At 39.6% G+C, this 26,097-nt stretch overlaps 3 protein-coding genes across 4 annotated transcripts in view; 1 reads left to right on the forward strand and 2 right to left on the reverse strand.

The window, feature by feature from the left end:
* LOC101170771 (F-actin-uncapping protein LRRC16A) overlaps positions 1 to 1,279 on the reverse strand; it is a 36,355-nt gene extending 35,076 nt beyond the window's left edge. Inside the window, exon 1 of one of the 2 annotated variants that reach the window (XM_004073894.4) lies at positions 975 to 1,279. In XM_004073894.4, the coding sequence (XP_004073942.1) occupies positions 975 to 1,011 (37 nt within the window). In that variant the 5' untranslated portion in view covers positions 1,012 to 1,279. The remainder of the gene's footprint in view (positions 1 to 974) is intronic. The other variant, XM_011480654.3, reaches the window with a different exon arrangement.
* Positions 1 to 26,097, forward strand: part of LOC110015840 (CD209 antigen-like protein E) — a 900,664-nt gene that overhangs the window by 650,776 nt on the left and 223,791 nt on the right. The gene's annotated exons all lie outside the window — the stretch shown is intronic.
* opga (osteoprotegerin a) lies at positions 18,289 to 24,495 on the reverse strand. Its single transcript, NM_001349196.1, has 4 exons — positions 24,472 to 24,495; positions 23,964 to 24,357; positions 22,964 to 23,140; positions 18,289 to 19,862 (listed from the first exon to the last, which is right to left on the reverse strand). The coding sequence occupies exons 1-4, from the start codon at positions 24,472 to 24,474 to the stop codon at positions 19,510 to 19,512; spliced, it is 927 nt and encodes a 308-aa protein (NP_001336125.1). The 5' UTR covers positions 24,475 to 24,495; the 3' UTR covers positions 18,289 to 19,509.

Raw genomic sequence — 26,097 nt, forward strand, 5'->3', positions numbered from 1 at the left:
CCTACACCCCTTGCACCTAGGAGCGAGCTCGGGAGAATCTGTCAAACGTTTTGAACGTTGTCGTCACAAATTACTGAGTTGTTGTCTACCTTATGGCATATCTCAATAGAAATCTATAGGATTTTGGCTTCATGGAACCAGCCAGTACTTCCTGTTTGGAAAGTGAGAGAGAGGGGGGCCTCTCAGTCCAGTTCTCTTTACAGTTCCCTAAGATAAAAACCAAACAATATAAAAATAAAATCCAACTCTGGTATTGTTGTAAGGCAGTGTGGACTGCATTAGTTGGCCTGTTCAGTATATGTTTTCACATAAGGTCATAACATTCTTCAGACAGGCTCCTGGGTGTAATTTCAGTCCAAATTGCTGTTTTGCGTGGTATGAAAACTACCAATCTCAAAGGAGGCGCACCACATGGAGGAGAGCAGAGTGGAGTTCAGTGGTTCCCTCCAACCCTAAAACTAACTGCAATGCAGAAAGGTGCAAAAAGCAGGGCTGAGAAAAAGGGATCCACTGTAATCTGGTGGTTTATCTTCTTTCTTTTTTTTCCTCTCCCCAAAGCAAATTTCAGTCCCAGAAACTCCACACTTTCTTCTTTTCACAAAAGTGCTGTGATTTATTGTCCCACAGTTAGGGAGTCTGTGTTGATAATATCTCACAATCCAGAAGGAATTTCACAGGACACGCCCCTCAAGCCCACTTCACTTCAGATTAGGAAGTGGCAGAGAAGGAGAAACTCAGGTAGACCCCTCCAGGCATGAAAATAACTGCACTGAAAAGATGCAGGAAAAACACGGGGGTTTCCAACATTTTTAGTTAAAAAAAATACCAAACTACCTAAAAACAACACAACTGATTCGAAACTCTACTCTCTGTTCTTATATACATTTTTTTAAAAGTTCTTTAATTCCCTAAACTCACTCTAGGACAGCCAGAGGAGGAGTAGCCATTGCGCAGGCGCCAAAAGTTTAACTTACCGAACAGTTCGTTGGAAATCTCCATTTTTTCCGACATTTCTGCTGCAGAATTGAAGTCCGGCGCTGGCGGGCAAAGGCAGCGGGGCGAGAGGCGGTTCCGGACGGACCTTCACTCCCGAAGAGCGGCGGCGGAAGGTGGAGGAGGTGGTGGAGGAGGAGGAGTACAGCCAAGGTGCAGTCCCGTCTGCGGTGGTTACCTGTCGACACCCTCTGCTTTACTCAACCGTCAGCGTCCATCCCGACGTGCCCGCACACAAAACGCACGCTCCCGCTGCCTTCATCTGGCGCGTGCCGGATATGCTAAACACGCTTCGAATGACTGTTTTGAACCTATCAAATAACCACCAAAAAAGGGCAGAAAAACTAAAAAAAACCCAAAACAAAATCACGCAGGCTCAGAAGTTCAGTCAGACAAGTCTTCAGTGGACCCTCCTTCAGCCCCCCCCCGGCCAGGTCGGTTTGTTTGTGCGCCTGAAACTGAGGAAACCCTGACACCTAGTGGTCAGTTGTGCGCATTGCATGTTTCAAACAAATGTACCTGTAACAGAAGTTGCTAATATTATTTTAGTTTTTTTTCTATAAAGCTGTTGTTCCTATTTAACATTTTTCTGTAATAAAGTGTTTTTATTAGTTTCATGCATGTGTGAAAAAAGTTCCCACTATGCATGTGTTTGCTTAATACAGGCATGTCCAAAGTCCGGTCTGTGGGCCACATGCGGCCCAATTTCTACCAGCCTGCAGGTTGCTGTCATTAAAATAATAATCAGCACTTTCTAAGAAATGTGGGTACGATTTCTTGACTGTAAATTATGTTATAAGCCGTTGTAAACCAGCAGCCTGTGGCTACTTGATCTTTAGAGCCTTAAGGGCCAAACGACAAGAGCAGAATTATTTCCATGATCAAAACTGTTTGTACTGTTTGCTCTCCCCTGGTTTAATATAATGCGTTCATGCGGTAAACTCTGAGGACCCGAGCTAATATTTAAGCTCTAAACAGCAGAATTACTACCGTGGTCCCATAGTGAGACATCATTTTGATGTCTCACTATGTGACACACCTCCTGTCTTCAGAGGTTTCTCGCATTATCCCTTGTGCTATCCTATGGGGTCCAGATGACCCGATCCTTCCATTGACGTGTTCTCCCTACCATGACAAAGGTGGATAAAGGTGGAAAGATTTCATGTAATCCATGGACACCAGTGAAGATCACAAATCATTGAAGAAAAAAGTTCAGCGCACTGTCTAGTGGGTCTAGATGACCCCACTCCCAATGGTAAAGTGCCTAGGATAGCACAAGGGTTAATTAAGGGTTACTGCGAAGGAGGGTGAAAGGGAAGGGATGCCAGTTTAGTTTAGTCTGTTTAGTTAAAGTTTAGTACTAGTGCATAGGCGGGCAAGGCAGGTGGTCTCTGAGACAATCATCACCTTTGGTAGACAAGGGCGATGGGGCTAGTGATCTTCTGTCCCTTCCGGCCCTCAGCGCCACTGGCTGTGTTGCCTGGGTGTTCGCTTCCCTGGTCCTGTGGCCCTTTCTCCACGCAGGGAGGGGGATCCCTGAGTTCTCTGGCTAGGCCATGAGCCAGGGATCATATCACCTGGGTGCCTGGGGGTGTTTGTGTCCCTGTGGTGAAATGTATGCAAGCATAATTAACAATTAATATAAATAAAGTTTAGCCTCAGATACAAAAGGGTTTATGCAAATATACTCCTTCATAACCCCCTACTGTAACAGAAAACCTGTCCAACACAAAACGCCTTCAGTTGTCATCAGTTTTTATTTATATATATATAAATATATATATATATATATATATATATATATATATATATATATATATATATATATATATATATATATATATATATATATATATATATATATATATATATATATATATTTGGACAATTTTTATTTTGTAGTTAATTTTTAAACTTTAGTTTATAAAAATGTCCTGATTCTTATAAACCACATGCTGAAAGTGAGGACCTCTGTTCATCTAATTCAGCCACTAGATGGCGACAGTACTTTGCAAACATAACAGAATGCAACGAAACATAACAAGTTTCTTTGCATAAGATTGAAATATTTGCAAGAAAACACTTTTCAATTCTAAACCAAAGATCACACCACTGGTTTTCTAAATCCTATTACCTCATTACTTCTGTTATCCCCCCATCATAAGCACCCCTTAGCACTGGACGGAGCCTGAAAGTACCCCCAGCACAGAAGGGGGCCTTAGAAAATTCTGGTTTAGCTGATCACAAAGTGGGCATAAAACTGTGGGAGTTAACAGATTACACCCAAGTCAATGCATTTATGCACAAAACTCCACAACTGACAAAGCAAGACCTGATCAAAGTATCTGCCTCAATCCCTAGAGGGAGACAAAACACTATCAATGATTGTTTAGTGGACACCGTCTCAATAAATTACTTTTTTCTTTAACTTATTTATATAGACCCAATAAATATTAGTATGTATTTGTTTGGCAAACGATACAGCATTTTTATTGGACTTTTTACTAAAAAACGTTAATTAACACAGAGTTTGACAGTAACAGATAATTGAAAATTGTAACACTAGGCTTCATATCCTTCTTCCTTTATTAATAACAAAATAACAGCAACATCTTTAATTAAAAAAAATTGCTAAAATGGTTTCAGATTTATATTTTGCTCTCACTGAGGCTCTGGGAACAGACCGGGGCAGGATGTGTTTTTTTTCCCAACCACTGGGTGACCTCACTGTGCTAAGACTTTGAAATTTGTGAAGTAAAGAGTTCAGATTTTATTATTGGTTAACAGTTTTGCCCGAATGCATGAAAGACCTGGTCTGAATTCCAGCTGGAACCTTTCTGTGTGGAGTTTGAATGTCCTCCTTGTGCCTGCGTGGGATTTTCCCGGGAATTCCGGCTTCCTCCCAGAGCCCAAAATCATGTTTCATAGGTTAACTGATTATTCTACATTGTCTTAAGCTGTGACGGTGAGTCCTGACTGGGGTGTATCTCAACTTTAACCAACAGTAGTCAGGATAGGCTCCAGCAACCCCGTGACCCCAAATGGAATCCAGTGGGTTTGAAAAATGGATGGATGGATTTGACCTGTCCAAGGTGCTGAAAATTCCCCTTCAAACTTGATGTCATTTAGTTTTATTTATTAAATTTTCCTTTGCTGTTTTCTTTTGTTGTTTTCTATGTCTTGTTCAAAATTAAAATTAAAAATCTGGACTTTAATTGCAGCTTTTTTTGTGTGAAATGAAGCCTGGTTCTCAATCTAATAGATTGGATCACAGCTTCTTCAAATGAAGCCGTTATCTTGAAGTACATTATTTGTTTATTTATTTATTTATTTATTTATTTTCAAAATCTATTTGTTGTTTTTTTACCAGTTCTGTTCAACAGCTGAGCAAACAGATGAGTGCTGAAGGCTTCTTATGTTGGACATTTTTTACTTTACTTGATTACATTTTTGTAACCATTTTTTGTTGGACTGGATGGAAAAAAGAGAGAGGGATGCTAGAGGGGAGGAAAGAAGGATCATTATGGAGAGGGGGGGTAAAATCATAAAGTAACAAGTTACTGGAAATTTATAATCATTTCTGTCTGGTAGAGTTATATAATTAATCTAAAAGGGGCGGGGCCTGTCCACACACACACTGAAATGTGACAAACACACCTGTTGGCTTGACAGAAACCATAGATCTACATTTATGCTTGATTACGTGTGGGGCTTTTCTCACTGTATTGCCCTTTATTTGACAGCATTTTTGTTTTGTGAAAACGATTTTATCCCTCATGAACTCAGATACTAAATTGTTTGGTCAATTTACTTCTAGAAAACACAAAATGAATATACACTGATACAATTTTAGTGTATATTTTGAAGCTTACAAGCTCAACAAAAATTGTTGTTCGCTCTCAGTTACAAGAGTTATTTAAAGATTTCTTGTAGATCTGCATGTTGTTTAGGCCTTGGAAACTTATTCTGACTTTGCTTTCTCAGATTTTTTTTTTTTTTGCTTTCTCAGATTTTTCACGAGCTGAATTCAGGCAGACGACACAACGTGTTGTCATAGTGCATGGAAACAAATGTGATTGAGACTAATGAGTCAGCTTGGAATTTTGGAAAGGAGTAACAATGAATTCATTCATGTTCTCCAACTTTTGAGAACAGCTGGTAAGCATTTAGGGCATGAAAAATATGAAATCAGGGTTTGAATTGCAAACCCCATACACCACTTTCCAGCCACGTCAAACATTTGAATAACCAATACAAATTTAATTTAGTAAATAAGTTTACAGGCAAAGTGTAAAAAAGTACATCTTCTAAAAATACTCTTTAGATTGCCACTGTTTATTTTGATTTTAAAATATTTTTAAAGAACACCAATAAAGTTTTATTTAAACAATGTGCATGAAATAACAAGTATTTAGTGTCAGAGGGATGTTTGTATGCTGCCAGTTCCATAAGAATGTAACTTTTTTAAATAGTTATACTTATTACACATTTTTTCTCAACGAACACTTTCCACATAAAAAGTCGATGTTCTCTTCTTTTACCTCCTTTCTAAGAAAACATGACAAAAAAGACTCAAATGGGAACAATGTAAAAGGGAAGCAGCCTAAATAACTGTGCAATGGAAGCCATTCAACAAAGTATCCTCCATGTTGAAGAGATCCTCTTTCATGAGCGGTTGGCTCCACCCCTTCGCCAAATCAACCCAATTACTAATCAAATTCAAACCTAAAACAACACAAGAAACCAAAAGAGTCAAATGTATTTTATTTATAACAAGTTTACCAAAAAACAAACATAAAATGGTAATGCCCCAATTAACAGCAATTTCTAAACCAAAAAAACATCTTAAATTTATAACAGACGTATCAAAGCAAACCAAAACGATAGGTGGGTTCACTGGATGATCCAGGAAGGGCTCCCAAGGAACCAAGACATAAACAAAACTAAACGAAAAGCACAGACAACAACCAAAACCAGGTGACAACAAAAACAGTAGATGGTAGACACTTTGTTAGATACCTAGAGGGACAAACGTGTGGTCTGTCACAAACACTGCAGCTCAGAGGAGCTGTAACCCTTGTGCTGTCCTAGGCACTTTAACGTTGGGAGTTGGGTCATCTAGACCCACTAGACAGTGTTCATGGATTACATGAAATCTTTCCTCCTTTATCCACCTTTGTCATGGTAGGGAGAACACGTCAATGGAAGGGGGGGGGGGGTCGTCTAAGATAGCACAAGGGTTAAAAGAGAAGGTAAAGAGTGCAATAGTTGTTTTACATGGAAAATCTTAAAAGGATAAAGGGTCACTTCGCAAATAAACTTAATACATTCGTTCAAGCTGGACAGAATGACTGGCCACATTTACTGAAGTCACATGATTTCACAAAGTTTCACGGTGGGAAAAACTGATTCTTTGTTTCACATCATTAACCGAAGCAGACTGATGCTTTTAGCCACTAAGGCATTGTAAATACATTTTTGGCGCTGACTACAAGTGTGTTGCCCTCATAGAGTGTCTCTACCACAAAACTACGTGTTTTTTTTTCTTGACAGACCTCCTTTGTGCAGTCTGAGTTAGTCACAATTAAACACTTAGGCTGCAAGATGTGACTGTTCTGCATTCAAGTCAATGCTTGAATAGGACTTTAACGTCATTGTCAGGGTGCGGTGTGGGCACAAACGCAGGATTTTCCAAAGAAAAGTTCAGCTTTAATGACAAACTTGCTCTGAAGACAAGGGTGCTCGTAGCTATGTGAAATGCACAAAACAATCCCACTACAAGTGCAGAGGAGACGCAGATTATAAGCATGAGTACTGATTAACCCTTGTGCTATCTTAGATGACCCCACCCTTACATTGACATGTTCTCCTACCATGACAAAGGTGGATAAAGGTGGAAAGATTTCATGTAATCCATGGACACCAGTGAAGATCACAAATCATTGAAGAAAAAAGGTTCAGAGTACTGTCTAGTGGGTCTAGATGACCCAACTCCCAATGTTAAAGTGCCTAGGATAGCACAAGGGTTAAACAACCACAACCAAATTGTCACTTTTTCCATCTTTGCTGACACATTTTGATGCCAGATTCAAGATGTTCTGCAATCAGAAATTGCAGATTTTCTTTAATGGATGCATCAATAAGCTTATTGTTTCCTAAAATATCTTGGAGCTAATAGTCTGAATAAAATCTTTAAATAGAGCTAAATTGCCTTAAGTTGGCAGAATCTCTTTTCCTGTAGGAATGGGTTGTAGTCTGAATCCTTCATGTCAATTTCATCAGCCCCCACAAAAACCTCAACACATGAGGTGCATTCCTATGAACAAAAAAAGAACCACCATTCGTCCCCGAGGAGGAAGCGGACCTGGAACGTCTAAGTACCATCTCCAGCTCTTCTCCATCTCCAGCTCTATACGAATTGGTGATGGGCCTTCATTGAATGGTCCACCATGCAGATAGGGTGATAGTCGCTGGCACCCCTACATATGTCTGTCTTCATCTACATGTGTCTTTTTAAATAGGACTTAAATACACTTTTGGACAAACTTACCTCTCAAACTTGTTTATCTCTTCAGATCTAATCCAATGTTTCTTTTTTTTTTTTTTTTTTTTTTTTTTTTTTTCCCACCAGGTTTGCTGCATTACCAGCCACAGTCACCATTAAACTGTATTTTATTGGTTTTATGTTGTCACTAGAAGGACCCTGGTCTTTGTCTCTGGTAAATACAAACAGGAACTTACCTAAATACATCAGCTATATCTACCAGAAATGTCATTATAACCATTTCTTTTTTGTATTTCTTGGAGCACTTACATTTTCTTATCTGGAGTATTACATACACTTTATGAAAAATTAAAAAATTATTTGCCTAATTTCTTACAAACAATTACAATTTTAAATTAAAAATTAAAATTTAATTAAAAAATTAATTTAAAATTAAAACGACATTTTTGAAAGAAATGAGGGTAAACTGTTCAATTGATTTCAAGTATTTGTTTTATATTTACATAAATTGGGGCTCGGGCTCAAACTCACAAAAGAAGAATTTTAGAAAATTAGAAAAATGAAAATGACTATTTACTCTTAGTTATGGTAAAAAGATAAAGACAGAGATTATGATCTCATTAAATGAAGTATTTGTCTATCTTCAATTCTTTAATACTTCACTTTCATCAGAAAACAAGAGCTTGGACCATCGGCCAACAGTCCAGTCCTTCTCCTTGGCCCAGTTGAGATGTTTCCTCCATCGGCCCGGGCTCAGAAGTGTCTTGACCCGAGGAACCTGACATTTGTCGCCCATCTCCCGGATGCGTCTAAATGTGGTCGTTTTTGAAGCTGTTCCTCCACCTCATTCCACTCTTTCTGGATGTCTGCCAGGTCCTTGAATCTTGTCCCACAGTCATCTCTTTTGCTTCTCCTGCCACATTTCTCTCTTCCGTTAGACTTTCCATTCATCTGCTTGGACACAGCGCTCTGTGAACAGCCTGCTCAGCTTAGCTATAAGCTCTTGTGGCTGACCCAGACCATGGAGGGGATCAATGATGGTCATCTAGTTGTCAAGTCTGAGGTCTTGTTCATATTGAACCGAACGCAACCAAAGAACACAAACCCCATTTTATGTAATGCTCAAAATCAATTAAACAGTCGCCCCTAAATCTATATTCCATAAACACATATTTTTTAAATGGAATTATGGACATGAACACACCTTTTCGGTGTCCCCTGCCTTCGCCCATAAGCGGATAGGCTCCAGCAGCCTCGTGACCCTGAAAGTGAACAAACGGAGGAAGATGGATGAATGAATCAATGAACACACCTTTCCATGCTATTTTACATTTTTAGAATGGGTCTGCATGTTTGCTAAGAGTGATAAATATGACAAAGGCAGATTTGTCACTTCCCCACACATGGGCGGTGTGGCCTTGAACCAGACACACACAGTGCATGATCATGTTCTGACTCAAAGTTAAAAAAAAACCAAAACTAGGAAATCTATCAAAGGTTTATTTGTCTTTTGTCTGCCTCAGACTTAGTCAAGTTCAAGCGCAATGACTGTAAATACTGTGGACCTGTGGACGACACATTCATTGTTCACACTTGTTTCCTTCTTTTCAAGCAGTCCTTCCAGTAACCCAACAGTGTTGGAACTTTCCAACATTAGAAATCAAGGGGGTCAAGAAAGACAGGAGCTCTCAATCTTTTTACATGGAAGCTGCTGAATGACACAAGAAAAAGAATTGCGTTTGCAATTACAGGAAACGTCTATAAAGAAATGTAAAAATGCCACATAGAACAGGACATAGAGGCACATTTGCTCTTTTACTATACGAGTGACAGCTATTATAACCTGTGAATTATAGAATTGAGGTTTTTCTCATATAATTTTTTAGCTTTTACTGCTTAAAGTTCACTCAAAATTGAAAGAGGCAATACTAAAATCTGATCAAAGGGTGCTTGCTACACAAAAAAATTAAAACTCACTCAACTTTTAAGAAAGGTATTCCTACCTTTACAGGCTTTACAGGTATTCCTGTAAAGCCAAAGTTACAAGCTATTGAACTGGGCAAACACCTGTTATTACCATGTAGGTCATCTACTGTTAGGCAAAGTGGGGTACACTCCATAACAGGTCACCAGTGTGTAGCAGGGTCACACACTCATGTGCACACTGAGGGACAATTTAGAGACACCAAATAACTTATGAAGAATGCTTTTGGACTGTGGGAGGAAACCAGAGTGCCTGGAGAAAATATATGCGGGGGGAGAACATGAGAACTCCCAGCTGGGATTCAAACCAGGGCCTTTTGGTTGTGAGGTGAGAGTGCTAACCATTGCACCACAGTGCAGCCCAACTGAGAGGACAACTGCTAAAATGTGAGAAATGCTTTTCCAAAACAAACAGTAAAACATAAACCCATGGATGTATGGACTTCAAAATACAAGCTGGGGAAAAATGAAAACACCTCAACTGACAGGTAAGGCAGAGAGATTACCTACTTCTGAAAGAAGAAAAGATTCACAAAGAAAGATTTATGGGATAATCAATGGGTTATTTTCCAACTCGAGATGTCTTTTTATTTACAACAAAGTACATAATGCCATAAATGATCTAGTTGCTAGGCAGAACACTGAACACTTGAAAACAGATTGTGAGTGACATCATCAACTCTAAACCACAATTCCAGGTGCAGGAACTAAGTAGGAATGTCATTAAAGGGTCTGATAGTTTCAACAGCAAGAGCAAGCCGGGGATTAGAAGAGGATTCTTGTGGGAGTGCCTCTGTGATCACCTCTGGTTATTCTGACAGGAATTACCCCGAGGTTAAGTAGCAGAAATAGCACCACATCAGCACTTTTTTTCTGAGAAGTACCATAGAAGAAGTGCATTGGGTGTGGGAAGTCAAGAGCTTTACTGCCTTCTCACTATTCTTTCTCTAAGGTGTATTTCCAGAATGAGTTTACCGACTAAACTGGTGTATGCTCAGATGATTATGGAGTGAATAAAACAAGAACAGCTACAAAAAAGTACCATATTTTCCACACTACAAGGCACCTGGAGTGTCTTATGTATTGATTAATTCTGGTTGTATTTACTGATGTGGAAATGTTATTTCGAAGTCCATTGAGACAACTGTTGTTGTGAATTTGGGCTACACAAATAAAATTGAATTGAAATGATTCCAAAGGTACACAGCGCTCTGCGTCAGCCTGTTTTCTTTGCTCAAGTGTCACCAAGTTTGAGTGTTATTGTAAATACGCTAACCTGTAGCGGGGTTGAACGGTTTTTATTTTTTGACACTCACAAGGTTAGGAGTTGGTGCAGTCACAGTAATGTTTGTTTTAGCTGCATCATCTGTTTTTTACTTGTTGCAAACAAGGTTTTACAAGTTTTGTGAATACTCCCACATGGCTAACATGTATTCATTCCTTCGTTTTTCATCTCCTTAACCCGTTTTTCTTTTCCTTTCGGGATTACAGGGCTGTCGGAGCCCATCCCAAACACTCGTGGGTGAAGGCAGGGGACATCCTGGACAGGTCGCCAGTCTGTCGCAGGGTCACAAATCACACACGGCTAATATGTAGCGTGTTACAAACAAGTTCTAAAATTACTGTGAAGACAGTTGATGAAGTCTGACTGATGGACTTTTCCCTGACTCTTGTCGCGCTTAAGGCGCTATAAACATTGGTGCACCTTAAATATGACAAAAGTTCAAAAATTGACCATTTTTATTGGCGGTGCGCTTGATAATCTACTGTAGTGCGGAAAATAGTGTACCTTTTTTCTAGGTGGGGGAAATTACATGAAGGAATCAACGGTGGCACAAAAAAAACCCACACACACATCTGTACTCTGCTCTCGACGGAAGAGACTATAAGTGCAGAAAAAAAGACCGCACTTTCCAAGCAAAAAGTACAAAATGAAACGGCACATGTGACATGAGATGGGATGTCAGGGAATGAGTGGGAGGGGGGGCCACCAGCGCACCACTCCAGCTAGAGGGGGGCGCTGCCTGGTCCAGACTGTGCACAAGAAGGAGGATGAATACTGAATGGTCTGAGCAAGCGCGGTACAGCAGATGTCGACCCTCAAATCCAAACGACATTCCATTCACTGAGGAAGTGGAAATATTTTGTGAGAGCCGAGGCCGGAAAGGGAGACCGAGTAGCAGTTAGCAGTTTAACAGTATGTCTGCTGGTTGTGTCCTTAGTGGGTCTAGCAGATTCTTGAGGTGAGTTTTAGTGGTCCGGGTGGACCAGTCTCCCCTCAATTCAGGCAAAATGTCGCTCCAAGTTGGCTTCCATTTTCTGCACAGGTTCAACATGCTGCCAGTTGGGGGAGTGAGGCGCAGTGCTTTGAATGGCTTCATGATCCAAAGCCCTTTGTCATTGTGAGTCTATGCAGTATACTATGTTTATTCCAGTAACTGGTGTCATAAATATTTATTGCTCTGGAGTTTTGTCTTAGCCATATTCATTGCCCTTAATCATATGTGTGGTTATCTAAGAACAACAGAACTGGGTTTTGACAAAAATCGATGTGGTATTTGGGTTTTGTTGTTTGTTGCTCTATATTGTCGGCATGTTTTGCGATTTGTAAAACACTTTTGGTGGCAAACTTGCATTAATGTGTTTTTATGACCACAAGCATTGAATAAAATGAAAATGTTTGACAGTTCCCATAATAAAACATGCTTTAAAAGTTTTCCTTTGAGTCCTGTTCTCTTAACCAAGACTTACCCGAGTTAATTTTATTAAAAATATATATTTCTTAACTTATTTTTAATGGTGTCATTTCAGTTTCAAGGGTTAAGGATTCACTTTTGCTTTACAGCAGTATTTCCCAACCTGGTTCTCAAGAAACCCTACCCTGGACTTTTTATTTAGTCTAGCACGGCTTCTCAAGGTTCTGCAGAGCTTGATCATTGACATGATGCAGGAGCATACAACCCAAAGATAAATGGTGTTTTTATGTTTTTATTTTGTTCTTTGAAAAATAGTAAGAGGTCATAAAATAAGATTGTGTAAAAACAATTCAGCAAAAACTAATAAAAATATCTTAAAAGCCTAAAGCATCCTTTTCTGAAGCCTTCCAGAGTAAACCATGTCTAAATATATGATAATATATCAAATCTAACATCATAATACACATAAAAGCTCTAAAAAGTTGATTTTGCATCATATGGACCCTTTAAAAGACAGGCTCAGCATACACTGAACAAAAATAAACCTATTCCCATAGTTAAAAAACACGGATATTTTCTTTACATTTCTTTGTTTTCTCAAATGCATAATGAAAAGATTTTTTTGTTCCACCTGTTGGATAGTCCACATGAAATATCGTAAATTAATTTTGGAACAGAATGCTTCATGTCTTTCCTTTTGCTTTAAAGATTACCTTGCTGTCATTAGCTTCTTCATAGTGGGGAAAAAAAGGATCATTGCAGGTATTTACCGGTATTCCATTGTTTTGTTCTATGAGCAAAACAATTTTTCATTCTTCATCTTTCATTTTCACAAACGGAGTCTCTGCTTTTGTTCCCTTGTAGATTGTATTCATCCATGTCTGAGTGCTATGTGGGGTTAATCTAAGTGTTTTATGGACTGCAGCGCATTAAAGGTTGTTTCTAACAACAAATCCACCCAACATGTTGGGCACACTCTGCACACACTTAACTTTCCATGAAAGGGACTATTTCTTGTACTTATTTGCAGGGTTTAGGGAAGCAAACCGTGACGGTATTGCTAGGTTTTTGGGGGGTTTTTTTGTACTCTTTCAGCTTGCTTACATGAGTCAGCAGTTCCAGTTAAAGGCTTTTCAGTGTTTCCTGACATGAGTCTTCCACAAGAATGAGCTGAATAAAAACCTGTTTCATTCACACACTGATAAAAACGTGACGCCTCCGACTGTCTGTGAATTTTCTGTAAATTTAGCTCTCAGTTTCATTTTTATGCGTTAAAAGCTACTTCCACTGATGGAGTCAGTGTGGTGCATTGCAGAATTTCCTCTTTCTTTTTCATTTCCTTGCACAGTTGAGCAACACTGCAGAAAAGAAAGTGTTTTTGAATTTTCTTGACATGACGATGAGGCTTTTGAAGTTTATTGCATGCTGCAGGTAAAATTCCCCTTCTTCCACTTTCGGCTTCTCCCATCAGGGGTCGCCACAGCGAACGAGTCGCATGGTAAATTTGGCAATGTTTTTACGCCGGATGCCCTTCCTGACGCAACCTTCTCAAGCCGGGCTTGGAACCGGCAGAGGTAGGGAAGGGAACAGGGAGCAGCCCGGAGTCGAACCTGGGTTTCACGGACGGAAGGCGCCGCAAACCAGCACGAGCTAAACTGGCTCCTGCAGGTAAAATTCCCCTGGATTTCTTTTTTATCCTCAGCTCTTTCAGTTTTGTTTTCTCAATGAATCCTCAGAACATCTGCAGACGTATTTGTCTAAGAAACTCAGGGGAATACTCACCAAGAGGAGGACAATGTCACCTTCTCTTGTCTGGTTGCTTGTGACCTTCAGTCATCAAAGGTCTGGACGAAATAGCAAAATAACTGTGAAGCAGAGAGGGAATGCTGAGACTTCCACATTAGATGTTTTTTTTATTTGTAAAAGTCCTACTTATGCTGGCTTCTCATAAAACATTGGCTGCTTCTTGTTTACTGAGCCAGGTGGAAGTACATACTGTAAAATGTAAATGCCCAAAGAGGGACAGATGTAGCTTTACTAGAGCTTGTTTGGGCTGACGTGTTTATTTGTGGTTGTGATTTTTTTTTAATGAAAAAGATGATTGCTTCAGCAAAAAGCTGGGAATGAATCATTAGTTTGTTCCTGAAGTCACAAATACACAAAGACGGTTGCATTTCCGTGTTTTTTTCACATTTATTTTTGGTGTCAAGCCTCCCCTTTTTCCTCTTTCCTTATCATTGAGGAGCAAAATGCAAAGGTGCATTAACTACAAAAATTGTTATTTGCAATGATGCCCTCTTTCTGTTGATCCTGTCTCCGCCTCGACTCGCACCCCCGACTGTCCCCCCAACTCCATCTGGATGAAGCTCGTCTGCTGGTAAATTGCCTGTCTGTCCTGGGGGAGGATCCCTCCTTCATGTGGGCACCCCTGAGGTTTCTTCGTTTTTTTCCGGAATCCGTTTTTTTTTAGGAGTTTTTCCTTACCGTGTAGGGGGGTCTAAGGGCAGGGATGCCAGTATAGCTTAGTCAGTTTGTTAGTTCAGTTTAGTATTTTCCTATTGAATTCTATGTATTCATGATCCTTTTGAGTTCATGTTTTATTTTTTAATTACAGATACGAAGCCCATCGAGACGACTGTTGTGAATTTGGGCTAAACAAATAAAATTGAATCAAATTGAAATTGTTGTTGTTCTTTATCAGTTCTAGTTACGGTTCAGTTGCTATCATTAGTCACATGGGCCCTAACGGTTCATGTAAACCGAGTATCAGGTTCAGTATCCAAGGATCTCTGATTTGACCCATTAACACCGGAAAGGTCGACACCTGTATAAAAAAGTCTTTGATCTACTGCAACTTTTACGCAATAAACAAGATTCAACTGATTCTAGCGTGGATAAAGCGGCTTTGCATATCAGCATGCACTAGTAGTAACTTACACTTTACGTTAAGATTTCAGTTTAGTTTCAGTTTAGTTTATTATAAACACAAAACAAATGAAAAAGTCAACACACAGTGGTTTAAAAGACATAAATATATCCAAAAATATGCAACAGGTAATAAAAGGTGCAGCGTGACAATGCAGGGCCGCTTTTGTCCACGTTGAAGAGTTACAGTAGTGGAAAGAATGTCAGTGAACCTCCTGCGATAAAGAGTTAAAACCCTGGCAGCCCCCCCCTCACTGCTTTTTCTTCAATAAACATCAGTCCAGCCAACATGGTCCAGTGGGGTTAAGGTCAAGCCGTTTAGCCCGCTCTCTGGGGCAAACGTTTTCCGAGGAGGAGGCATTAAGCCTCAAACTTTGTTGTAAACATCATCAGCGTATTTAAAAGAAAACAAACCTTTCTGAGAATGTAGAGTAACAAACTCGCTCAACGCCTGCGGAGGAACCTTTTCTGCTGTGCTTAGCTGTGAGTGGGTCAGCGGCTGACAACTCCGTCACACAAAGGAGATAAACTTGACTCATCTGTTCCCACTGTCCAAAGACAACAGTATGCGCCAAAAGTCCCAGAAACACTCATCACCGGCAGGCCCAGACTCTAAAAAGACAACAGACCCAAACTGGATTCAGAATCCACCAAACTCATGGAAAACTAAGCAAAACAAGACGGCCTTGGACTCAATCACAACTAAATGAAAAGAAAGCTGAAACTCAAATCATTGCCACCGAACACACAGTGTCCCGTGTTACACACCTCGGCGCCGTGGGCGCCACGTGCATGTCTTCCCTAAGAAACCTTCGTGTTGTTTTTCAGCAGTCAATGCCCCTGGACTTAGCGAGGACATTGACCAAACTTACCAGGTCAAAAAACTGCTCTCATCATCAAACTGAGAGGAAACACTTCTAAAGCTGACATGGAGGTTGTTACTCAAGCTTTTAGTTCACGTCGTTTTCAATTCTCTTTTTACTTGTTTTAAATCACTTTTACAGTTAAACGCCTTCAGGTGCCTCAAAACGCCGCTGCCAGGTTTTTAAACAGAAACCACCACCAGGCCCTGATTTCACCGCTTCTGTCATCCCCACATCCCTCTCAGTTTTACAATTGATTTGAACAGTTTTGCTTTGACTTGCAGAGTTCTTAATGCACAGGCTCCTGATTACATTTCTCAGCTGTTGGCTCCATGGCCGCCCCTTCAGTCCTTGAACCTGAACTAACTTACGGTCCCCAAGACCCGCTATAAAACTGCGAGACTGTGGAATGCCCTCCCCTTCTTTCTTCAGTTGAATCTTTTAAGTGGCAGTTTACTCTGTTTTTTTTATTCGTTGATTTGTATTGTATTGTTCTCTGTGAAGCACTTTGTGTCATTGTCTGTGAAAAGTGCTGTACAAGCAAAGCTTACTTACTTACGCACTAAGCTCATCAACCCTGGCATAGAGATGTTGTCCTCGTCATCAACTCAGAACTGGAGACGCCTCTTGGATAAGCAGTAAAACGTCTTCAAGATGAAGTTTTGCCGTGTAGCAAGGTCAGAAATCATGTCAGTAACTTGTGTCAGATGGTAAAAAATGTAAATAAAAAATGTGTGCAAATACAGAAATAGATTTAGAATGAGACCAAGGAAAATGAAGCAGCTGAATGCATCAAACACAGGCTTTTCAGCGTTTCAAATATTTAAGGAACCCAACATTTTGCCAGAGTCAAAGGTCACCACATCTTTCTCTAATGAAAATGCACACGCTTTGGAGAAGAGGAAGCAGGAGACCAACTGTGGAACATATTTAAACGGAGTTATTTAGGTCTCTGTTAACAGGAAATCTTTACAAGTGACATTTAGAGAGGTGTAGAACTAAAGGTTTCTGCTAAAAGCAAACAGCAAGCCAAACTTTTGGCCTCCTGAATCAAGTTGACTGTTATTTACCACTAAAGGTGGTCAGTGTCAGGGTGTGTGTAAATGGATCCTAGAGATGCAAACTGCTCACAACTAGCTACGCAAAAATATTTGAAGTTGCAGTAAAGTTTCTAGAGAGTCTGTGGCGACAACTGCTAAGCTACTCTCATCCTATTTAGGCTCACAGGTGTTTCTTTTTGTGTAATTCTCTATAATGTAGTTGTGTGGGAACTGTTGGGTGGAAATATTGAGATGATTCCATCTAAATCAGCTGCCGTGAGGTCAGGTGCTTGTTCAGTTCTTTTTTCTGGGTCAAGCTTTGCGTTAAGTTGTGTTTCGTTTTTGTGCCTCCCTGCCCCGGGTCACAGTGACAGCAGGCTTTAGTTTGAATTGTCTAGAGTAATTTCTGTTTCAGTTCACCTTAGCCTCCTTCCATGTCCATGTTTTGTTTTTTTCTCCACCTGTTTGGTCACATTTTTTTGTTCTGGTTTTAGTTTTTTGTTTTGTTTTTGTCATAACTTATATAAATAAAGTTTTTTTTCATCAATTCTCCATCCCTGACAGTTTTATATTCATGAATATATATTTATAGGTCACATCAACTTATATATTGTTACTGCTTTTTATGTGTTATTGTCAAACTTATTTTATTAGTTGTAACTTATCCTTGGTTTTATTTTTTTCTCCCATTTTTGAGTTACATTAGGTGGAGACCTTTTGCCTCCTCCTACATTCCATTTTATTGTCTTTTCTTGATTTTCTTTATGGGTTTTAAACATGCAAAAAAAAAATCAACTCAACTTTTTTTCAATGCTATCCTTTTGTTGCGAGTTAAATTAGGTGCTTATTCTGTTAAATTATGTTTAAAAAACAACAATATTGCAAATAAAAAGTATTACAAATTTTAATTGAGTTAATCTAAACACACATTTCCAAAAAGACTGAAACAGAATTAAGAGGTTGGGGAAAAGAAGAAGAGGAAAGTGACCAAACTCACTAATAAATGTTTACCTATTTAAGGCTAAAACCACCAAATCCAAAAGTTGTGTGATCTCAGTGTTTTTAATCCTGTGCTGCACATTGGTGGCTGTAGGTTTGTGTAAAATCCACCAAAAATTGTATTACAGCAGGTCTTAGCCTTGGGTAAATGCAACACCGGGTAAAATTCAACATAATACATTTTTGCATGAGTAATTTGAGCCAAACATTTAAAAGAGCAGCCAAACAAAAACACACAAGTAGTACTAAGTAATCCTTTATTTGGATGTGACGAGAATAAATACCATTGACCAGCAGGCTTTCACAATGAGAGAATAAAAACATCAGCTCCAATACAAAAGACAATACAAAAACTTTATTTAGACTTTACACTGCAACAGTAAAATAAAAAAGCGGTTCAAGGGCTTTCATTTTAATAACCAAACACACCGCTTTCAAAGCAAATTTGAAAGAAAAAAAAAGAATCAAATCCAACAGCAACCTTGTGAATTAAAGTTGAGTCCTATGTGTGTTTTGGCGGTAATACCCAGCCCTAATAGCAGTTTAACTCATTGAGCAACTGAAATGTAAAGGAGGTAGATTTACCAGATCCCTTAGCAAAATATAGTCTATTGAAGTGTTCTACAAGTATACTCAAAGTTTACTTTATTTACTTATACATATTTTAAAATAAAATATTCAGTCTGAAAAAGTATTCAGTATACATCCTACACAACACACACATGCTTTATAGTATACAGTACTTGCTGTTATACTATAGAGAAACACTCAATTTGAAGTGTCCTACTTTTTGCTAAGCGAGGCTAATACTCCTCAGCAAAAAATAAATGCCAGTGTCGTTTTGACACAAGAGGAGGAGGAGATTCAATTCAATTCAATTTTATTTTGTATAGCCCAAATTCACAACAACAGTCGTTTCGATGGGCTTCGTATCTGTAGTTGAAAAAGTAAAATATAAAATCAACAGGATCATAAATACATAGCATTCAATTGGACAATACTAAAACTTTAACCAAACAGACTAAGCTATAGTGGCATCCCTGCCCTTAGACCCCCCTTCTCTGTAAGGAAAAGCTCCCAAAAAACCGGATTCCGGTAAAAACGAAGAAACCTCAGGGGTGTCCACATGGAGGAGGGATCCTCCCCCAAGACGGACAGGCGATGTACCAGAACTCATAGAAAAAAATGAACTTATATTAACTTATACAACTACATATTTAAAGTCCAGCAGACGAGCTTCATCCAGATGAAGTCTGTGCATTAGGGATGATCCAAGGTTGGGACCAGGACATAGATTTGCTTGTTTGGATCTTTTCTTTGGTTGTACATTTGTCTTGTTCTTGGTTCCGTGACGGCGGCCATCGGCTGTGCTCAGTCAGTTCTGCTGAGCTGTCATAGCTGCGTCCATGGTCAACCCCTCTGAGGTTACCCACCTATGCACTTTGAGTTTATTCCTCGTCTTCATGCTTAAAAATAGTTCTGTTGTTTAACACTCGCTGCGAGTGTTAAACAACACCTTCTATATCAGTGTACATGACTTCTCCTCCTTCTGTTTTGGCTCTGCAGTCTGTCATAAAAGCATCAATCCTGCTCAGCTTGCTGCTCAGCTTTTCCGCATTATGAACAGCTCCAACTTCACGTAGCATTTCTATGAGCTTGTGAACTTGGCTTGAGGTGGAGGAGAGAACCCATTCCTCTACCTTTGCTTGGAGTTGTGGGGAACTCATCTGCGACGTTCCGCTGTGCTTTTCGCCCTTTTCAGACAGCAGCTTGTGCACTAAGCGACGCATTCTTTTAATGCTCATTTTGTGATGAACAAAGATACCTGGGATGATTTCTTTAAGGTACTCGGCTCCATCTGCATGGAAGAAAGAAAAAGAAGGGAAAAGAAAAATTAAAACACGTTTCTGACAGCTATATTTCCAGGGCTCCCTTAAAAAAGAGGTTTAAAATAGCAATGGGGTTAAAAAAAAGGTTAAATTTGCTTTCAGCTCAGTTTTCCTGGCTTTAGGAAAGCAGAAACACAAAACGAAACGTAAACATAACGACAAACTTCCAGGGTCGTTTCCTGAATCTGCCTGTTGGCACTTGCACGCCCTCGACAGGGTTCACAGGCGTCACGATACAGACACCACAAAACACTGGTGCAGGTTGCCATGGTAACTGTCATATCAACAGTCTGTCATTCTCTTTGACTCTCACCCCAAAGCACATGCTAGCAAATCCAACTAGGGAAAATGACGGAATATGTGAATATAAAAGTAAATCTAGGACATGCATGTTCTAGTCCCGCTTAGAAATCACTTGATTTTGTTCTCCTTAAAGAAAACAAAAAAACGTGGCATTTCAAGTCACAATATTTGTTCATCAGTAAATGAGAAATATTTAAATACAATTCTGCTTTTAAAATGCAATAGTAACAAAACACTTTTTTATTTATATTATATTATTTATTGTGACACTAAAAATCCCATGAAGTAATTTTATTAATTTAATTACTTCATGCATACTTTTGAATGATTTTTTTTAAAAGCTTTGTTTTTTTTTATATTTTCTATTATTCTGGTCCGTCATTAACATCCTGTAACACAACCTTATTTAATATAAAATAAAGATAAAAGAATGCTCAATCAATAATTAAAGATGGTTAAAATGACTGATTTCTAATTATATTTGCTCCAAAAATTGATGCACGATTTTTCCTAATAAAACATAATTTGCGCATATTTTTAACTTTTGATGCTTGATCAATTTTTGAATTTTTATGAAGATTTTTGAAACAGTGTTATGTCTAATTTACTGATATAGTGTTATTTTTGATCATGTACATGATTTTTCTAATGAATTTTGTCTGCGAATATTTTAGATAACTGATCTGCATTTGTCATGTTGATTTCTAAAATAGTTCTTTTTACATAATAATTAAGTAATTCATCTTAGTCATGTGATTTATTGATACTTAAGGATTCTAAATTCTATCTGATATATAGCTATGAACCAAATAATGATAAATCATGTCATAAAATGGTTACAGTAGAACAGGAGTGGGATTATATAAATTCGCTTCCTTTCACTCCCTTTCAACCAATATTTAATTTTATGTCTAATTATCCTAAATTTGATACATCATTGTATGAATGTATAACTGATGATTGTGTTGTTTTTGTGTATTATTATTACTTGATTGCTTGAAATAAACCATTTCAAATCAAAAAATCAAATCAAATATTGTTCAGTGGATGTCCTCATTTCATTAAATTACTTTAAATAATAAAGTTAACCTTTATTATACCATGGTCCGGTTGAATACTCGATTCTGATTGGCTGCTGGGTTTGTATTAAAACCTGATAACCGCATGGTGAGAAAAGAAGTTCCGGTCAGCTAGCTTAAATGTTTCGTATCACTGCGCCGGCTTAAAAAAACCTTTTGCTTCATCATCTGGACAAAAACAAGCGGTGAGAGGTGAACTTTCTCTCTGAACTGATGCTTTATTCAACCCATCGCGATGATCAGCATATATATCGCCGAATCTTGACTGCAGCGGTGGTGCTGCGCGACGCGGACTATTTGTGAGAAAAGCGATCCAAATCGGAAAAAATAAAGAATTAAGGACTAAAACCTGCTTAATATTTATTGCTTTTGTAAGTGACCATGGTATAAGCGGGTTAATGGCCTTCGAAGTGTGCATTATTACTTTTTAACGCACTTCGCGTCGGACGGTTCAGGCTTCCACGACGTGCGTTAAAAAGTTAGAACGCACACTTCGTCGCCCATTAACCCTTACTTAAATGTACAAACTGACTTGATGCCCATTTCCGATCTTCATCTGTCTAAAATTAAACCTTGGTTTGTTGTTACAAGGTTACAAGGGACTTGCCTGCCCCGCCCACTTCAGGCGAAAATTTTGTTCCACAACAGCGATCTGACTCTCTTCAAACAAAAATTGCTTTTTCGGAAGGTTGCCTAAAGTCGGGCAAATCTGCTGAAAACATAGTCAATATAATATAATATATACATTGTTTTTTATTTATTTATTTTCTAAAGATATAAAAAATGAGCTTAATCAAGAACTTTAAACAATTCTTTATAGTATTTTACCCATTATTTTCATATTTTTCAAACTGTTAACAGTTTTTTTTAATTAATTCATCATAATGTGTTTTCACATTTGATTTCTGTTTAAAATTGGATCTGCCAATTCATATTGTATATTTTCTGAGAAGTATGGCAACATCCCAGACGCTCCACCACTGAGGAATGTTTTACCATTTATTTCCAACAACAGCGATCAGTTACACACACACCAGTCAGGAAATATCTAACATCTTAGGAACTAATTGTGGGGTGAAACCATGGCAGATAAATTCCCAATCCGAAGGTTCACATATTTAAGACGTGAAAAGGACATGCAGCATTTTCAGGATGTCTGCAGCCATGAATTTCCTTTGTGCACCTCAGCTCAGCCTTCGCCTCAAGAGGCCCCATCAGTTTCACATGAATATCAATTGTCTCAGCCATCAACATCTCACTTTGAGGAGCTCTGATCTGTTTGCCCAGGTGTTGGACGGACAAGTTAAAAAAAACAGAAGAACAGTTATGATTATCTGACCATATGGAAATAATTATAGATTTGACAGAAGATTTGTTTCTTGTAGTTCTTTTCACTAGCTTTGTAATGATGCTTCCCTTTCTTGAATCGGACGAAGAATAAGAGATTTTTGTTCTAAATTTTAGTTGTTTTACAACCTCTGATTGGATCCGATCCTCACACTTTTTTTCTTAACCGATGAGAGTAAACAGAAAAATCTGGGGAAAACCCCAAAGATTTCACTTTCTATCTTGACAATGTTAAATGTAAACGTTAAAAACACAAGAATTTTTTCTCCACATCTTTAGGTTTTGCCAACCAACTGAATTCAAACTGATTCTACTAAACCCAAACAGGGGACAATTCCTACCGATGTTCTCATCACAGCTTCCACAAACGCTGTCGTGCCAGCTGGAGCCCCTCAGCACAGTCTTCAGGCCCACATCACTGCAGCTCCTATGCTGTGTGCAGTTCTGCCGCGCAGAGGAGGAGTTGGAGAAGGTGCCATCAGGACAGCTGTGACACACCGTGTTCTTCTCAGCGGTCCCTGAAACAGAACATCCCAGAATGAATGAAACAAAGGTCAGCAGAGAAAGGCTACATCATGTGTCACTTCCTCTACAGAAACATGTTTGTGTTCTTTTTTTAAGTCTGACCAACAATTACATCTGAATCTGACCGCAATGATAACCATCCAGTAGGATGTTGCTTTATGCTGCTTCATGGGTTTTACCCCCCCCCCCCCCCCCCATAATCAGCCTTCCCTCTTCCCTCCTTTCCTTTTCCATCCAGTCCAAAACAAATGAGTTTCAAATATGACTGAAATGAATAAAGTTTGGCCTCAATTACAAAAGGGGTTTATTCAGACATACCTCTGGTTTGTCATAAGATTCCTAACCCCTGTTGTTAAAGTAAAATATGTCCAACCCAAGAGGCCTTCAGCTCTCATCTGATTGCCCAGCTGTTGGACAGGATAAGTTAAAAAAAAAAAAAAAAGTCCGACGAACAAAAACCTCCAGGAACATTTCTGCTTCGTACTTTTTAGGAGCAGGAAACAACTTTTCTCCCCAAGTTGCCATGAAAAAGGCCGCCTGGCCTGCCGCCCTGTTTTCTGTCTCAGTGAGAGTGGTGCTGTCAGCCACGAGACAAGCACGAGATGACGCACGCGCACATCTTGAAAAGACGTGTTGGAACATTCGCATTTCTGTTTTTACGCGTTAGTCGGGCGTGGCTTCGCGTTGCCGTGGTAACAAGGGATGGAGTAATAACATCTTATATAAGTTTAGGTGATTCAAAAACGTTTTTGTTTTTACTAAATGTAAACAGCACATCCAGAGTGGAAAAGAAAGAGGAAACTGTGGTGGTCGTACCTTCAGTGAGGACTCCTTGTCCGGATGGACACTCGCTGTGGCGCGTGCACATGTTGTACCGCGGGTGGAAGAAGTACCCGTCCTTGCACGCGCACTGGGAGTCGTTGGACGCCGTGCAGGGCTTCTTCACCACCTCGTTCAACCCGCACACACTGCAGCGCAAACACTTGTCGATGTAGTTCCAGATCGCCGTGAACGAGCCTGCCGGACACGGGGCGCACTGGCTCTTCTGCGTCGCCGTGCAGTGCGCGCGCAGGTAGTACCCAGGCTGGCAGGCGTCGCATGTCACAGGTTTACCCGTCACAAAGTCTTTGCGTACGTAGGTGAGGGGGTTGTCCAGGCTGTATCCCAGAGTGCCAGAGGTCAGCAGAAGCTGGAGCAGAAGAAGAAACACCTGAGGGACAGAGAGGAAAGCGTCAGCGGGGAGCGCGTCGCTGCCAGGAGCCGACAGTTGGCTGAGGCGCGCACTGCCTGCGCGCGCCTCAGCCAGCTCCAAGTCTCCACCTACCATCGTGTCAGGTTTGAAGAAGCTGATCCTCTCCCTACGTCTATAGCTGTATTTATCCATTTGTGTTTGGCCCCTCCTCAGCTTTTCTTTAGTTATTTCCCCCCACCGCGTAATTTATTTGGCCGCTTCTCTGACTAAAACTTGTACTTTCAAGTTGAGATGGCCTTATGTTGGAGCATACTTGATGAAGTTAATGCGAGCGAGTCACACACAAAAAAAACAGTCAATAAGTCGGACGAATGAATTAGAATTTTACATAAAGTAATAACTGAATTAAAAGTCCGCTGGCCTCCAACATAAGAAAAGTTTTTTCCCTTTTAATGTTAATAAAAAATATGATGTAGAACTAAAAATAGAAATGTAATTACATATAAGTTACCTTAACGTGTCTAGACAGATCCCACTCACCACAGCAACTCAGCGTGGTTGTGGAAAATGTGTCAGCTGCCTGCTACAAAGAAAACAAATGTGTGACACAAAGAAACTTAGAGACTTCTGGGAACACTGGACTCAAATCTTCCAAACTTACATATAAAAACCACATTCTGTGTAAAATGATGAACAAGAGGAAAAAAAAGGTTTAAATAAAGTAACAACAACAGTGAGCAAAAAGACTGATGCAGGAATGAAGACAGTGAAGAATAAACTCATTAAAGGATTTCTTCTTCTTTCTCTTTCGGCTTCTCCCATCAGGGGTCGCCACAGCGAACAAGTCGCATGGTAAACTTGGCAATATTTTTACGCAGGATGCCCTTCCCGATGCAACTTTCTCTAAGCAACCAGGCTTGGGACCGGCACAGAAGTAGAGAAGGGAATAGGGAGCAGCCCGGATACGAACCCTGGTTTCACGGACGGAAGGCGCCGAAACCAGCACGAGCTAAACCGGCTCCCAAACTCATTAAAGGATTTAAAAATAAAATAAAAATAAACAAAAATAGGCTGATGGAGCTGTGGTTAGGAGTGCCCCTCAGCAAGAAGCCCCCCGGTTCAAGTCCCTGAACCAGAACACCAATGGGGGACCTTTCTGTGTGGAGTTTGCATGTTCTCTCCGTACATGGCTGGGTTTTCTCCGGCTTCCTCCCACCGTCCACAAACATGCTTCATAGGTTCACTGGTTACTCTAAATTGTCCATATGTGAGTGTGAGTGTGAGACTGTGTGATTTGTGTGGTGTGTGATCTGTCCTGCGTGGCCGGGATTGGCTCCAGCAGCCCCGTGACCCAGAAAGGAACAAAAACGGGTTTAGAAGATGAAAAATAATAATAATGAAGAAGAATATACAACAAAAAACTGTCAGATCAACAGATAGACTCAGTTGCTCAAGAAGAAGACAAAAAAAAAAAAAAAGATCTACAACCTTAACTACAGGATCACATGTTGGCATTACACAAAACAAGAAAATCCACACTGTGGCAGCAGAAGTCACATGTTGGAAAATCCATGAAATACAGCAGAAATCTGCAAAAGTCCCATTTCTAAAGCAACATCTGCAACGAGAGGACAACAAATGCAATTCTCAAATAAATAAAAAATGCTTCCATAACAATTCAAGCAGCTGATGGAGACAGAAACTCTTTCTTCTTGGACACAGACATTTAAAAAAATCCAGACAGACCTATGAGATTTA

Source organism: Oryzias latipes, chromosome 11 (assembly GCF_002234675.1).
Source record: "Oryzias latipes chromosome 11, ASM223467v1".
NCBI classification, from domain to species: Eukaryota; Metazoa; Chordata; class Actinopteri; order Beloniformes; family Adrianichthyidae; genus Oryzias; species Oryzias latipes.